This window comes from Bos taurus, chromosome 11 (assembly GCF_002263795.3).
Source record: "Bos taurus isolate L1 Dominette 01449 registration number 42190680 breed Hereford chromosome 11, ARS-UCD2.0, whole genome shotgun sequence".
NCBI lineage: Eukaryota > Metazoa > Chordata > Mammalia > Artiodactyla > Bovidae > Bos > Bos taurus.
This window is the reverse complement of record NC_037338.1, coordinates 30,745,451-30,761,615: the sequence shown is the minus strand read 5'-3', so window position 1 is coordinate 30,761,615 and position 16,165 is coordinate 30,745,451. Positions and strand designations below refer to the sequence as shown.

The following is a 16,165-nucleotide window of genomic DNA, read 5'->3' as shown; positions in this document are numbered from 1 at the left end:
CGGTTGGTTGACATCATCAACTCAATGGACAAAGGTTTGAGCAAACTCTGGGAGATAGTGAAGGAAAGGGAAGTCTGGCGTGCTGCAGTCCGTGGAGTCACAAAGAACTAGACATGACTGAGTGACTAAACAAAACAAAGGGACTATGCTAATGATATAGGGGAGAAAGAAGTAAAAGAAATGGTCCCTATTTCAAAAAGTTTACAATTTAAAGGGAAGAGAAAAGATAATCATAAAAGCATTTCCTGCTTTAAAAAATGTGGACATTAAATTTTCTAGAACAGGAGTTATCAAACTAAGGTCGTCGTGAAGTCACTCAGTCATGTCCGACTCTTCGTGACCCCATGGACTGTAGCCCACCAGGCTCCTCCATCCAAGGAATTTTCTAGGCAAGAGTACTGGAGTGGGTTGCCATTTCCTTCTCCAATCAAACTAAAGTACCTGGGCCAAACTGGACAGCTACCTATTTTAAAGTTTTGCAGGAACACAGCCAAACTCATTACTGATGAATTGTCTATGATTGCTTTTGAGTTATAGTGACAGAAATGAGTAGATACAATGGAAACCATATGGCCTCAAGCCTATCTGCTCTAGAAGTACAAAAGAGAGATTAAACCACTACTTTAGTACTGACTTCCAACACATGGTATACTACCCTTTAAGCAATCTCAATATATTTTTTGGATAACGTGTAACCTAGGTAACAGAATTCAATAAATATTTTCAAACTCATATAGCCAAAGGACAGCAGTATTACTTGAGGGTTTAGGTTTCATTTCGTACCCCCATTCTAACTTTGATCTATGATCATCTTCTTTGTGCGGTCTTTAGAACCTCTGACTGACTGCCTCAAAGACTAGGGATGAAGTCTGAAATTTGCTGAACTGATAATTTTCTGTAGGACCAGAACTGCAAACATTTTTAAAACAAGCAAACAGGAAAACCTCACCTGTAATTCCTAAGGCACACTTAGAAGCTATTTAAAGCAAACTGAACAGCCTACTTTGTCAAAAAAAGCAAAATTAAATTTTTCAAATCACTACTGTTTGGAAGTTAATCTGATCATAAAGAAAAATGATTTTGATTTTCCTTTGGAAAATACTGTTGGCTGAATTGATAACAATTCAAACACAGTGTTCCAATGGTACCACTCAACAGAAAAATGCAGCTTTTAGAAATATTTATCTAAAATCCCCTTCTACTATTTGGTAGGTAGAAAAGGATGAGTTCGGCCGAGCTCTCCACTGCCTTGTTAATTACACTTGGCATTTAGCATCTTCCTGCATTTCAGCCACTGTCACATCTCTGCATTACTGACCAGCATCTTGTCAAATGCAGATACTGCTATAACCAGTCTGGTCTTTCAGAATCTTATCTTTCTCCTCACCAGCATTCACCACAGTGGGAAGGCAAATGCAGTGTTTGTCTTAGAAACAGTTACAGGTGGTCACTAATGCCTCTAGGAGACGAGTGTGGAGACTCCAGTGGACGTGGACGTAACTGAGAAACAACTGCCCTGAAGTCTCCATTAGGACAAGGAAATTCTCCAGGAGATGATACAGCCTATTTCCAGCAGCTGTGCCATGCACTACTGTTCCATTCAGTAGAGAAACAGTCCTCTGAATCCCAACTCAGAAACCCTCCTGGTCTTTTCAAACTCATTTTTCATGGTCTTGTGATCTTCTGACTAGCTTTACCTTGACTCAAAAACACAGCATTTTCTCATGTTGACCAACCAAACCCCAACTGTTCTTCTAGAACCTACTTTCTACTCTGATCCTACTTCCAAAAATTTTTCCCAATCATTCTCTATAGTGCCCCTATAGAGACAGAGACAATGCCCTCAGAGACAATGCCCTCAGTTTCCTGGGCACTTACTAGTAACAGGACATCACTTATAAAAGTATTCAGTCTTTATAGTACATTTTACATTCACTAATTTATGTATGATTTCTACACTCATGTCCCATCTGCCAATTAAACTATCCTTCACAGTAGAAACTACAGTATAATCCCTTATATCTCCTGCCTACAATGAAAGATCAATAATATGGACAGAGAAAGCATTTGATAAATGTTTAATTATCACATTAAATGCTATAAAGCAGGGGTCCCCAACCCCCAGGCCACCTTCCACAACTGATAACTGGCCTGTTAGGAACCAGGCCTGAAGAAGGCAATGGCACCCCACTCCAGTACTCTTGCCTGGAAAATCCCATGGACGCAGGAGCCTGGTAGGCTGCAGTCCATGGGGTCGCTAAGAGTCGGACACAACTGAGCGACTTTACTTTCACTTTTCACTTTCACGCATTGGAGAAGGAAATGGCAACCCACTCCAGTGTTCTTGCCTGGAGAATCCCAGGGACAGGGGAGCCTGATGGGCTGCCGTCTCTGGGGTCGCACAGAGTCGAACACGACTGAAGCGATTTAGCAGCAGCAGCAGCAGCAGGAACCAGGCCACACAGCAGGGAGTGAGCTGCATGCGAGGGAGTGAAGTTGTGGGTATATTTACAGCTGTTGCCCATTGCCCTCCCAACACCCCCAGATGGGACCATCTAGTTGTAGGAAAACAAGTTCTGGGCTCCCACTGATTCTGCATTACGGTGAGCTATATAATTACTTCATTATATATCACAATGTAATAATAATAGAAACAAAGTGCACAATAGATGTAATATGCTTGAATCATCCTGAGACCACCCCTCCCCTCTGCCAGTCTGTGGAAAACCTGTCTTCCACAAAATTGATCCCTGGTACCAAAAAGGTTGAGGACCACTAATGTAACTATAAGGTGTCTAAATGTAACCCTTCGTAGGGACTTTCCTGGTGGCTCAGTGGTCAAGAACCTACCCACTAGTGCAGGAGACACAGGTTCAAACCCTGGTCAAGGAACTAAGATCCCGCATGCCGTGGGGGCAACTAAGCCATGGGTGCTGCAATTAGAGAGAAGCCCTCATGCTGCAAGAAGAGCCTGCATGCTGCAACTAAGACCCAACACAGCCAAAAATAAACAATAAATGCAATGCATTCTACAAGAGACCATCATTACTTCAACAGTCCCTCTTTAAAGCCCTTCTCCAAACGATTTGAACCTCATGGTCCTATTGGACACCCAGCACCTTCAAAAGTCCTGAGCCTACCTCTCTGACAACCAGTGCACGGACTACTCTGTGTGACTCTGCTTCTGGATCAGCCCGGCTTCAGTCAGACTTACCACAAAGCTGTTTCTCCAGGGACACAGAGAGTGGGGTGAGTCACCTACGATCTCTCTCATGCCGCTCTGCCAATGTGTGGTAGAATAACTGGCCCAAGATTAGAGATTTACTATGTTCTATCACAAACTACTAGAAGAGTTTGTGGGGAAAGAGATGAATAGCTTATATGCTATTTCTCATCTAATCCTCAGCAAGACTGTGTTCACTCTTACATAACTGCTTCCATACAATGGGCCTTCTGACGTTTATACATGTTTTCATGCGTGCTCAGTCCAGCTCTTTGTGACCCCATGGACTATAGCCTGCCAGGCCTCTCTGTCCATGGAATTTTTCAGGCAAGAATACCGGAGTGGGTTGCCATTTCCTCCTCCGGGGGATCTCCCTGACCTAGGCATCAAACCTGCATTTCCTGCATTGGCAGGCAGGTTCTTTATCACAGTGCCATCTGGGAAGCCCTTATACATGTTTTACAACCCTATAAAACACATCTTTAGACATCTAGCTTTTCTCTATTACAAAATAATGTATGCAGCAGACAACCTGAAGCCCATTCCTAAGCCTCACCAAAAACCCTGATTTCAGAATACTTAAGTCACCAGCAGACCAGTTTCAGTGTCTCTAGCCTGGATGAGCCTTTAAAAAACTCCCAGTTGTAACATTTTAGGTATTCTACAGCTGTGGGAATACCACTCAGTCTTTCTCTCCACCTACTAACTTGCTCCTCGCCCTGGAAAAGCATAAAGTAACTGTGGGCTACATACTGTGTACTAAAGGTTGAGATCCTTTTGTCACTGAGTTGGGAAGAAAACCTCCTTTCAGACCTGCCTTCAAACAAAACTCTTTCTCTTGTCCCTACTGAATTTCCCTGCGTGTAGGGAAATTCAGTAGGACAAAACCCCCACCCCAACTCTGCAGTCTGCCTCATCAGTGACTGCTTGGCAATTCAGCTGAATTAAGAGTAGGATACCCCTTGACTCTCTAAGGCCTTGCTATTCAAAGTGTGGTCTAGGGACAGCTGTAGCAGGATCACCTGGGAGCAGAATCTAGGCCCCACCCCAGACCTACTGAACCAGAATCTGCAGTTTAACATGGTGCTTCCCTGATGGCTCAGATGGTAAAGAATCTGCCTGCAATGCAAGAGACCCAGGTTCAATCCCTGGGTCAGAAAGATTCCCTGGAGAAGGGCATGGCAACCCACAGCAGTATTCTTACCTGGAGGATTTCATGGACAGAGGAGCCTAGTGAGCTACAGTCCATGGAATGGCAAAGAATCAGACATGACTGAGTGACTACCCCTTTCACCTCTCAGGTGAGTCACACGGATATTTACGTTTGCGATGCCCTGATCTAGGGGCTAACCTAGCACAGTTCAGCAAGGTGGTCCATAGCCACATGTTCCTATTAAAACTTAAATTACTGGGACTTCCCTGGTGATCCAGTGGATGGAAATCCACCTTCCAGTGCAAGGGACATGGGTTCAATCCCTGGTTGGGGAACTGGGATCCCCCATGCCACAATTAGAGAAAAGCCTATGAGGTGCAAAGAGGAGCCTGCGTGCTGCAACTAAGATCTGATGCAATCAAAAATAAAATAAAAAATAAACTTAAATGACTTAAATAAAATCCAAAATTCAGTTCCTCAGCTGAGCTAGCCACGTCTCAAGTACTCAACAGCCCCACGTGCTAGTGGATTCCCTACCAGACAGCAAACATGCAGAACATTTTCATTCTCCTGGAAAGCTCCAGTGCACAGCACCTTTAGTAGTGAACCCAATACACTAGGGTAGAAAAAAACTGATACTCCATTTTACTTTAGTCCAGCTCCTGAGTCTTACTTCTTTTACAAGAGGAAGCAATCAGATTCAGCCAAGCTCTGCTGTCTGGTAAGCAAAACTGATCCTTTCCTAAAATGAGCACATCTAAGAGTACCAATCTAAAAAGTTTCCAAAGGCAATCTCCTTCATAACTACAAGAAGCATCAATTGCAAGGTAAACCATTAGAGAAATAGGATCCAGCTTTCCCACTGGTTTTTACAGCTTTGAAAAGAGCTTTAAAAAGATTACCTTTATCTGAGCAAAAGCTACTAAACTGACACCATTTCTTGGTGGTTCTCAAACTCTGGTGTGCACGCAAATCACTGGAGAGGTTTGTTACAACACAGATTCCCAGGTCTGACCACCAGTTTCAGATTCAGTAAATCCAGGGTAGATGCACCCCATTCCCAACACTGATGCTGCTGATCCCAGGGCTACGCTTTGAACCACTGACCCAGGATACCACAAACAATGGAAAGATGGTTAGATTTGACACTTGTTTCCACACGGACATTGTGTCAGGCAAGAATGCAGAAGCCTGTGCAGAGAAAGCAGACTGAAATCAAATGGGTCAGGACTGTGTGCCCTCAGCCTCTTTTCCAGAAAGATACACACCAAGTAAGAAATGGTCTCTGGTTCTTAAGTCAACAGTGTAGTCAAAATGAGGCCCTGATTAACTCTCCCTCACATCTCAAAGAGGCAGCCTCCAACTATTACCTATTAACTTCATAAATCTCTGAAAACCAGCTTCTAACCCCTTCCCCGCCCCAAAACTGTTAAACCAGAAATTTTAAAAGCCTACAATGATTGCCTAATTGCCCAAACCACTAATGTCTTAACCTCCACTTTAACTGGCCTTTCCATACACTTTATGTTTTAGCAACCTGTCTGCCTCAGAAATTGTCATCTGCTTCAGCCTCCATGGTTCATCTTTTATCTAACGAAACTCTCAGTCTCTTTTAATGGAAGCTCCTCAGACTGATTTTGCTCTTTCTCAGGGGCAAAAAAGATTATGACAGAAGTTATAAAGGGAGAAATGGGCCCCTTCCTGGCACACAGACTGAGATCTGCATTAAATAAGAACAAGAAGATTCTGCAAGTGTCATTGGTTGAGGGATCATGCTTGCTGCTCTCTTGATATTTAGGCCTCCTTCTATAGCTTAAAAGGACATCATTTTTCTTTGTATCCTAAATAAGGAAAAAGGGAGACAAAACTGAAATTCAACATCAGCCCACAAACAAAGCTAACAAAAAGGTAAAATACCCCCTTCCATAGGCACAGGGCTGAAGGTAGCATGCATACTGCTTGCTGGGTCACTCACTTGAGTCTGACTCTTGTAACCCCATTGACTGCAGCTCACCAGGCTCCTCTGTCCATGGGATTCTCCAGGAAAGAATACTGGAGTGGGTAGCCATTCCCTTCTCCAGGGGAATCTTCCTGATGCAAGGATCAAACTGCGTCTCCTGCATTGCAGGTGGATTCTTTACCCCTAAGTTAGTAGGCTTAGCTGGTAGCACAAATCTTATCTAGAAATTGCTTGGCACTAGAATCAACAGGGAACAAAAATCACATGAAATCTTTTGACCAATCCCTGTTCTCACATTCTGAAATTTCCATCACATGCAGTTAAAAGGATGAAAAATGGTCTGGCCCAACAGGGAGACAACTTCAAGGCTGGCAGACCCCCTACAGTACCCTTAGCATCTCCTACTGTCCCAGCCTTCCCACAGGTGTTCCCCAAAGAATCTACCTAAAGTGATTAACTCTCCAAGTTCAACTATCATGTTTAGGGGAATTATTTTAAAAGTTCTGGCCTTTGTCCTGACTTTCAGCCAGTCTGCCTCCACTAGAAATTTTCGACAATGACCCCAACATTACTTCAACCTACTATGTGAATCAGATGGCCTCAGCATGCCTTCCAACCATAATATTATGATTACATCTAACCTTCACTGCAAACTGGCGTGCCTTCTGACCCACCCTCCTCTGCCAGTTGGCAGCGGTGTTCTGTCAGAGCAGTCCATGCGTTAATTTCAGGGTCAACTCTCAGTCTTCCCTCATTCATCACGTCCCACAGAATGAATGAGACACAAGGATGAGTGCCCTGACACTTCCATCCATATTCTTCATAAGTTTGCAGCTGCGTGCAAAGCAGGCACTCAAAAAACAGATAAGCTAAACCATACTTGTCAACCATAATTCCTAAATTTAAGCCTTTTCCATCTAAACAGTCACAAATTTTATTTAATCCTATGTAACTCTCCCTGATACTATTCAAAAAGCCTGCAGTCTGGTCTCCTTTTCTCCAGTCTTTCCCCATTTCAGTCCATCTTCCTCATAGCTACCAGTTATCTTTCTAAAAGCAATGTCACTCTCCCATTTGAAAACCTTTAGTGTCTATTCCATTTATTCAAAATTCAAATTTCTTACTTGACATCCACAACTCTTCATGATCGGGTCCAAATTATCCCTCCAACCATACTTCACCACTCTCTGTCATGTATCTGACCGTGTCTTCATGTCAGCAGAGACTGTCTCCTTTGCCTGGAATACTACCATCCATCATTTCCTCCCTATCCGCTACTCCCCAGTCTGAGTAACTTCTACTCTTACCTGCCATTTCTTCTGTGCGCCCACTGGTCTAACACTTGTCGTCTTGTATTAATTTTATGTACAACATTTGAATATTCTATTAAAGGGTTCTCCTTAAGGTGGAACTCTGCCTCACTCAATGAGGCCTGGGACTGTTCACAGGTGGCATATAACTGTTTGCTAAACAAAAGAGCTTACATAGCCAAAAGAATAAAATCTTTTCAAAGTTTCCACTACTTTTGGGAGGCTGTTATTTCAGCAGTGTGGTCACTGCTCAAAATATTTCTGGAACTCTCTTCTGCCATTTGGAATTGCCTTCTGAGCTTGTTTACTATCTGGAAAAGAAAATCAATCCCCTTACTTTATACTCATGAAACATTTTCACCCCAAAATAGGAAAGCCAAGTGTCTGGACTGCCATCCTCTACCCACCACACTTCATCACATGGATTTGTTCCAAATAATTTCTGGACCTTTCAAACAAACAAAAAATGCCTTCAGAGAATAAAAACTTGCCATCGCTAACATCTTGCCAGAGGCTCTTAGAGACAAATTCAAATGGAAATGCAGAAGTTTTGCCAATGGTCGTGCTTAGATGCTCAGTCTGTCCTACTCTTTGCGACCCCTTGGGCTGTAGCCCACCAGGCTCCTCTGTCCATGGGGATTCTCCAGGGAAGAATACTGGAGTGGTTTGCCATGCCCTCCTCCAGGGGATCTTCCCAACCCAGGCCTCCCACTTTGCAGGTGGATTCTTTACCTTCTGAGCTACTGGGGAAGCTCTTGCCAATAGTAGCACCACTGGAATAACAGTATCTCAAAAGGCTTCCATGTGATTGTGAGGACTTAAATGTGTATGTTTAGGCACAGGTTTTATTTTTCACAAAACAATGCATTTCACCTTGGTGCATATCCGTTATATGAAATTTTTTAAAGCGTGTCTCAGTTTCTCCAAAGTAAAAAAGAGTCTAAGCTTCCCCATGCTCCCTTGAATGCCAAGATCACCGAAAACCAAGTTTAATGACTACTGAATCTATTTCCAAAGATGCAAGATTCTGCTTTTAGAACTTCATTAGAATATTCTTGAGGCAGAACCACACTACACAGAAAAGCAGCACCGCCCTTTTCCAAGAAAAGGGTCCCATCAGTTAAAAGACTGATGCCATAAATATGACAAAGGGAAAGGTCACTATTTTGCTTAATTCAACATGTTCTGAGCATCTTCTGGGTGCTCTGCCCCACTCCAGGTGACCCAAGAAAAAGAGAAAAGGACACAGCCCTAGCACTCCAGCTTTCAAAATCATTTTCAGACAACGTCTTTCCAAAGCACTGAATCCATTCGTAACCACCTATCTCTGGTGAAGTAGTTTACACGCATGACTCTATTTACACTTCAGATTTAATTGTGGGGGGTGGGGGGGAGGCAGATAAATCTCTTTATCCTCACATCATTCCTGTGGGAAAGGAGAAAGCTTGATCCTTCCCATCGCCGGGCTGGGAAAATTGAGGAAGCAGCAGGAAAGCGATGGTCCTCACCTTTCCCTGCCCCTCCCGACCAGCACCAGAGGCGGAAGCCAGGATTTCTGACATCCCTGTCCATGCCCGCTAGTTCAGTGAGAAGGAAGAATCAAACTCCTGCTCCTTCCCGCAGAAACGCACACCGACCAGACACCGCCCGGCCCCATCTCCTGGGAACTGCAGGTGGAAGCGCGGTAATGGTGGATACAGAAGGCGGAGGAGACAGGAGGGGCGCGCTCGCATGCCCCCTCCGCCTTCTCCCTCTGTCCCGACAAGTCGCTGCCAAGGCAACCCGAGGCCGCAGGACCGGGGACCCCCTACTCCCCGCATACGACGGGTACCTTAGAGTACTCCTGAGCCAGCTTCTGGTACTTCCCCTGCAACTCTGCCGAGGCCATGGCCTCCCCCGCCCTGTCCAGGCCAGACTGCCCAGGCCACTCAGCCCCACCCCCCGCCCCCAACCCCAGACACGCTGCCGGGTATGGCTCCACCAGCTCCTGCCCGCTCTGCCACCGCCGCCGCGCCTCCTCCTCCACTTCCGGGTTCTCCGGGTGAGAGGAAGGAGGAGTGGGGCCAGGGGTGGAGCGACCACCGTGGGCGGGGCGACGTCTGACATCACCGCCCCACCCTCCCGCGCCCGAGCACGTACGCGCGCAGAATCTCTGGCGCCCGTGGGCTCTGCCTCTGGAGGGGGCAAGGGGCGCCATCTTGACGCATGGTCCAAGATGGCGACCCAGAACAGGGAAGGAGAGCATTAAAAGGGGAAGAAAATGATAAGAGCCCACAGAATGGGCGGGGGACGGCGGAGAGGGGCGGTGGTGCGAAGAATCGAGGACCGGAAGAAGAAACATTCTAAGCGCATCAAGAATTCTGGTCGAACACACTGTCCTCCCCCACTGGTTCCCATGGCAACTGTCTGTCGTTTGATGGTTACATCTTTCAGAAGGTGCTCGGAGAGAAAGACCTCTGTATTCCGCTACCTGCTATCCGGATATGGTAGCACCGGACATGGCCTGCATTATAAACTTTCCCCCAATTTTATAACGCGCGCTACTTCACCCTGTTCTGCTCCAGACAAACCTTTGTCTTATATTTTGACGTTGAGATGTCTTTGTGTCCATTCTCTACCCATTCCACCCGCCCAGCCCTGCCCCCACACTGGCACTGCATCAGAGCGTTTTCTCAGAGAATTGGGTAAAAAGCTTTTAGGAAATTTCAGGGAATGATCCCTGCCACGCAAGCAGATAGGGTGGACGTTAACGACATGTAACTGGACAATTGAAGCAAATAGTAGTCTGCCTGAAATACTTTATGCCGCTTTGCTCATTAAATATGTTTTGAGGACGTATTATATGTTAGATATTCTAAGCATTGCATTTATTGCAACATTGAAATGTTCATAGAGGAATAAATAATTTAGGATACTTGGTTGCCATAAATTACAGCACTGCAGTTTAACAAAACTAATAACCTAGATCTGTATATATCTGCATGAATCTCTATCAACATGACAAAACACTGTTTGTAAAAAGCAAATTGCAGTATACTACAGCATGAAAAGATACATTTGAAGAATATAAAGCAACATTTGTGCTGCTCATGGACACATGAACATGTACTAAAAATAGAGAAACAAGAACTGGAAGGATACACATCTAATTCTGGCTTGTGATTGCCTCTAGTGAGAAAACGAAGAAAGGGGAATGAAAAAGAACAAAGAAGCATAAATTTTATTTTTATTTAATTTTTTCAAGTGAATGTGACTGGAAGTTAACATTTATTATCCAGGTAATAGGAAAAGGGATGTTAGTTATATTGTTATTTTAGAACGTTTGATATTTTCCATGATTAAAAAAACACCTCCTATTTTCCTGTTTGACATTCGACTCTGAGTATGCCTGGAATTTTAAAGTGAAAGCATAAGCTGGTATATGCACTTTTCAGCCACTGTAATGTAAGGAAAGGATTACAAACTTTTAAAAATGTTGTTTATACTTTTCAGTTGACAGCCAAGCCCTACTATCCAGCAAACTTGCAGAATTTTTTAAATTATTATTATTAGTTTTCCATGGCACCACCAAGCGGCAGAATTAAATATTGTTAAGTGTATTTCTGTAGTTTGTACTGTAATGGAAGTTTCAATTATTTAAAAATAAAATGCTATTTCAGAACTAACATTCCAAAGAAAGAATATGCAACTTTGGTTAGAGAGCCTATGTACTGACCTGAGAAATTTATATTTCCACTGCTTAATCTAGCCGTTCTGTCAGTTGCAAAAAAATTGTTTTCAAATCCCGACTGCTAAATCGAGCACATTGCAGAATCTCTTCCTCAAAAGACACCATTAAGTGACTGAAAAGGCATTTGCAATATATATATCAAACAAAGGTGTCCCTTATCCACATATATAAAGAGCTCCTACAAATCAATAAGAAAAAAGACCAGCAACCAGATAGAAAAATGAGCAAGGGACTTCCAACAGGCAATTCACAAAGGAAAATACACAAATGGGCCATTAAACGTGCAAAGGGGTGTTAAGTTTCATTAGCAACCAGGAGGAAGTGAAATTAAAACCACAGTGAAATGCCATACACACCCACACAAACGGCTAATATTTAAAAGATTGAGAAGAGTGAATGAGAATATAAAATGAGAAACTGTCATAACATATTGATGAGAGCCTTCCCTAGTGGTGCAATGGGTAGGAATCCACCTGCCAGTGCAGGGGACATGGGTTAGATCCCTTGTCTGGGAAGATCCCATATGCCATGAAGCAACTAATCCCATGTGCCAACTACTGAAGCCCATGGTCTAGGGCCTGTAAGCTGCAGCTACTGAGCCCACATGCTGCAGCTACTGCAGCTTTGAGCCTGTGCTGTACACTATGAGAAGCCACCACCACGACAAGATTACCCACCTCAACTAGAGGGCAGCCCCCACTCTCCACAACCAGGGAAAGCCCATGCGCAGCAATGAAGACCCAACACCCCCCAAAAATAAAATAAAAATTTAAATGTTGGTAGGAATATAACCTGGAAGAGACACTTAGGAAAGAGCTTGGTATTATCCACTCACCTGAAAAGATACATATTCAGGATCCAACAATTCTTCTCATGTATATACTCAAAACATGTGTGCATGTATTCACCAAGAATATTCATAGCAGTATTATTCATAATAGCCAAAAAAGCTTATCAATGAATAGTTACTAGAAATAATTGTATATTGGTATCATGGAATACTAAATAGCAATGAAAAAAAGCTGAACTACAACTACAATTAACTACTGGATGAATCTCAAAAAATAATACAGAACAAGAGAAACCAAATTTCCCCCAAAATATACTATATAACTTCATTTATATATCATTCAAAAATGGCAGAATTCAACTATAAGATTCAGGATGCATGCCTAAGTATTAAAACTAGAAAGAAAATTAAGAGTGATAGCCATAAAAGTCGGGAGCTTTACTGTTTTCGGGTGGAAGAGGATGATAAGTACTGGAAGAGGCCGTGAGATGGGCTTCAGGTAGTATTGGCAATGTTCTATTTATGTGTGATAGTTACAAAGGTGTTAACTTTGTGTTAATTCCTCATGAGGTACATTTTTTGTGTGTGCACCTTTTTTGTATGGGTGTTACATTTCACAATAACAAAATTTTAGAATTTTTCTGTTAACTCATATGCTTGCCAGTGATGGTTCTCAACTTCTAACCATGATATACTTGTAGGGAGTGGCATAAATGAAGATCACTTGGAATTACTACAAATATGCAAACACTGTGATGATTGTTAAAACATTTAACAGCATACTGTTTTAGAAATTTTTTTCAGTTGCAGGTGTCAGGAACTGACTCAAACTATCTTGGCTCCAAAGGAGTACTTTCCTAGAAGTATGTGTGGGTAGCTCAGAGAACAGCAGGAAGAAAACAGGAGCTGCAGAGCTCAAGTTCAGAGTTGTTGGCCATTAGTTCAGTGTTAGTGAATCAACAATATATATTAAGTAAGTTGCCTTTAAATAGAAACACACCGAAAACTAGGTTATATGTTGTTTGGTTGACAAAAGTGTGACCAGAGGCTGTCATGATCCTATCCCTGTGTTTTCCCTAGGAGCCATGCTCTTCACTAATTCAGTGGATGTGATGATTTTATAGAGTACTACTCTGCAAATAAAGGGAATCAGTTATGTATACATTGAGAGCAGTGTGGAACTTCCTTTGGTCATATGGACAATGACCAGACTTGACACTGGGTTAGTTAGATGATATTGTCAGTCTCTGAGTAAACATCATTTCATGGTACAGTAGAGTCATGCGTTCTCTGTCCTTGCATACATCTGAAAATCAAGAACTTCCTTCAAGCTTCAAAGCTCCACCCATTCTGCTTCAAAACCTGCTATGCGCAGCAGCTCTTAGAGTGACACTGGGAGCTCAGCTACCCCCACTAGCACCTCCCCATACAGTCATTCCAAAAGCTAAGTAAAGATTTTCTCTGGCCTGGTTTCACATTCCTGCGGCCAGTCACCACACATAATTATTGAGGTAATGGACAACAAAGAGTGTTTATATGAGTGGACATAAGGAAAGGATTAAAGAAAGCAATTTATGAATCTTTTATGATGACGTATTGTCTTTGTTAATATTTATTATGTTAATCCAGTCAGAAAATGTATGTCATGCTACACAGGGAAATTTTAAAAAGTGGGGAGGGAATAAGAAAAGAAAAGAACTTTCCTTCTCACGAGTCTTCCTGAGCAGTTAGCACCAAAGTTTGTATTTTGTAAAGAGTAATCAGTGAGGTGAAATCTGAAGATTTGTAACTTTGAGGAGCTCTACTAAAAATCAGAATTCTGGGCTTGAAATTTTGTAACTTTTTCATTTGACCAAACTCTTACGCTTTGCCTATTTCCGTCACAGCAAGAAAGAAGAATAACCGAATTAGCGCAGAGCCCTGACGCATCTTGCCCAAGTCACATGAAACACACTGACAGAGCAAAACTGGAACCAAGTCCTTCAACCTTCACTGCAGAATGTATTTTTGTCCCTTAGGTTAAGTGTCCACATGTAGGAAACCCTTAATATTTAGTTCAAATAAAGTGAATGAGTCCTAGATTAGGTGTCAGGTTGCCAAAGGGTACGTCGTGTTCCTTGGTATTTATCTGGACTTGTACCTTCATAAAACAGATACCTTTAGAGCTGTCTAAAGGGAAGGGGTGGGGCTGGTCTACCCAGAGGTCTCTCACTTAACCCAAGGGCAAGGTCCAGGAGGTAGGGGATGTGCAGGTGGGAAGTAGTAACATTTTACTGCTCAGACCTCATGTCTCACACCCCTGTTCCACTCTGTGCTTTTGCTTCATAATTGTTTTTTTCCCTCTGGTTTTCTCTGTCGCCAGTCTTACTGGAGGAAATGGTCACATACAACATCCAGATTTATATACATTAACCTGTTAGGTTTTCTAAAGTTTATAACTTTATTCTATATGTATTTATGTAGCCTTGCATTTGTAGAAAGAAGACTGTTATTCACTATTTTCTTCCCAAGCCAATTCATTGTCCACTGTTTCTTACCTCCATTGCTACCATCTCTTGTCTAGATGCCTTAAAAAACCTTCCAACTGGTCACCCTTCTTCCATCCTTGCCCTGCTGAAATCTTTCCTCCACAGAGCATGCAGTGTGATATTCTGAAGCATAACATTCTTATTAAAACCTTCAAGAACCCACAGAGCACTGGGAACAAAGTCCATATTCCTTACCATGCTACTAAGGCTTTACATACTCTAGTTGCTGTGACCTCCCCACTTCATGTTCCAAAAGGGCAAAGAGCCGAGTCTTGAGCCTTCCTAAGGTCTAGGTTCTAGAATTTGTACCTCACCGCTGCCACATCCTATTGATCAAAGCAAATCACATGGCCAGATCATCAGTCTGGTTGACTAGATTGAAGGGACTGGAGAAATACACACTGCCTCTTGATAGAAGGAGGAGGAAGGTCAATTGTAAAGAGTATGAACAAAGAGAAGCCTGATTCACTGAGGGCCTTATATTAGAACAATCTATGAAGGGATGGTGCTAAAGCTGAAACTCTAGTACTTTGGCCACCTCATGCGAAGAGTTGACTCATCGGAAAAGACTCTGATGCTGGGAGGGATTGGGGGGAGGAGGAGAAGGCAACGACAGAGGATGAGATGGCTGGATGGCATCACCAACTCGATGGACGTGAGTCTGAGTGAACTCCGGGAGTTGGTGATAGACAGGGAGGCCTGGTGTGCTGCAATTCATGGGGTTGCAAAGAGTCAGACACAACTGAGCGACTAAACTGACTGACTGACCACCCCTCACCTCGTATACTTTCTGTTCCTCAAAAACTTTATACCTGTTTTTTTTTCCAGTGGCACTCCAGAATTTCTCTGTAGGGAGAATTTAGAAGGCTAAATCTAGTTGGAATAGGAGACACGTAGAGATGAGTTTGGATAGTGAACCCACTGTACTTATTCAGGATGGTTCAAGGGAGCTAAACCCCAGATACCGCCAGCCCTTCCTTAGTGCTGCTGCTCATTATATTTAGCCTGGCCTTTCCCAGAACTGAGTACAGTTGCATCCTTCTCAACATTCAGGTGCTAGCCCACACACTGCCAATTAAGAGAGACATTTCTTGAGCACCTACTTAGATATTTCCCTTTCCCATCTCTCTCTGCTCTGTTTTATTGTCACCATAAAACTTATTGCCATTTGAAATTACCGGAGGCAAATTAGCAGCTTTCATGAAATCCTCCATGTATCTCACCTTTTAGGACTCTAAGCAACTTCTCCAGAAGGGTTTGGGGGCCCTGTCTATGCAGAACTAGTTGCAGACATAACATTCTAGGTTAGACAGAAAAATGGCCTCTCAAAGATATCCATGTTCTAGTCTTTGGCATTTATATTGTATGTATACATAAATTATACAGACAATTACATAAATTATATAAATTCAGTTACATAAATTAAGGTTACACATGAAATTAAGTTTGCTAATCAGCTTTCCAAAGAGAG

The 16,165-nt window shown here is 43.0% G+C and overlaps 1 protein-coding gene across 3 annotated transcripts in view; it reads right to left on the bottom strand.

The window, feature by feature from the left end:
- The window catches only part of PPP1R21 (protein phosphatase 1 regulatory subunit 21), a 78,447-nt gene extending 68,004 nt beyond the window's left edge, over window positions 1–10,443 (bottom strand). The window contains exons 1-2 of one of the 3 annotated variants that reach the window (XM_015473432.3): window positions 9,478–9,535; window positions 9,155–9,313 (exon numbers count right to left, since the gene is read on the bottom strand). In XM_015473432.3, coding sequence (XP_015328918.1) covers window positions 9,155–9,208 — 54 coding nt within the window. In that variant the 5' untranslated portion in view covers window positions 9,209–9,313; window positions 9,478–9,535. 3 annotated transcript variants of the gene reach the window in all.
- Between the last annotated feature and the right edge of the window lie 5,722 nt (window positions 10,444–16,165).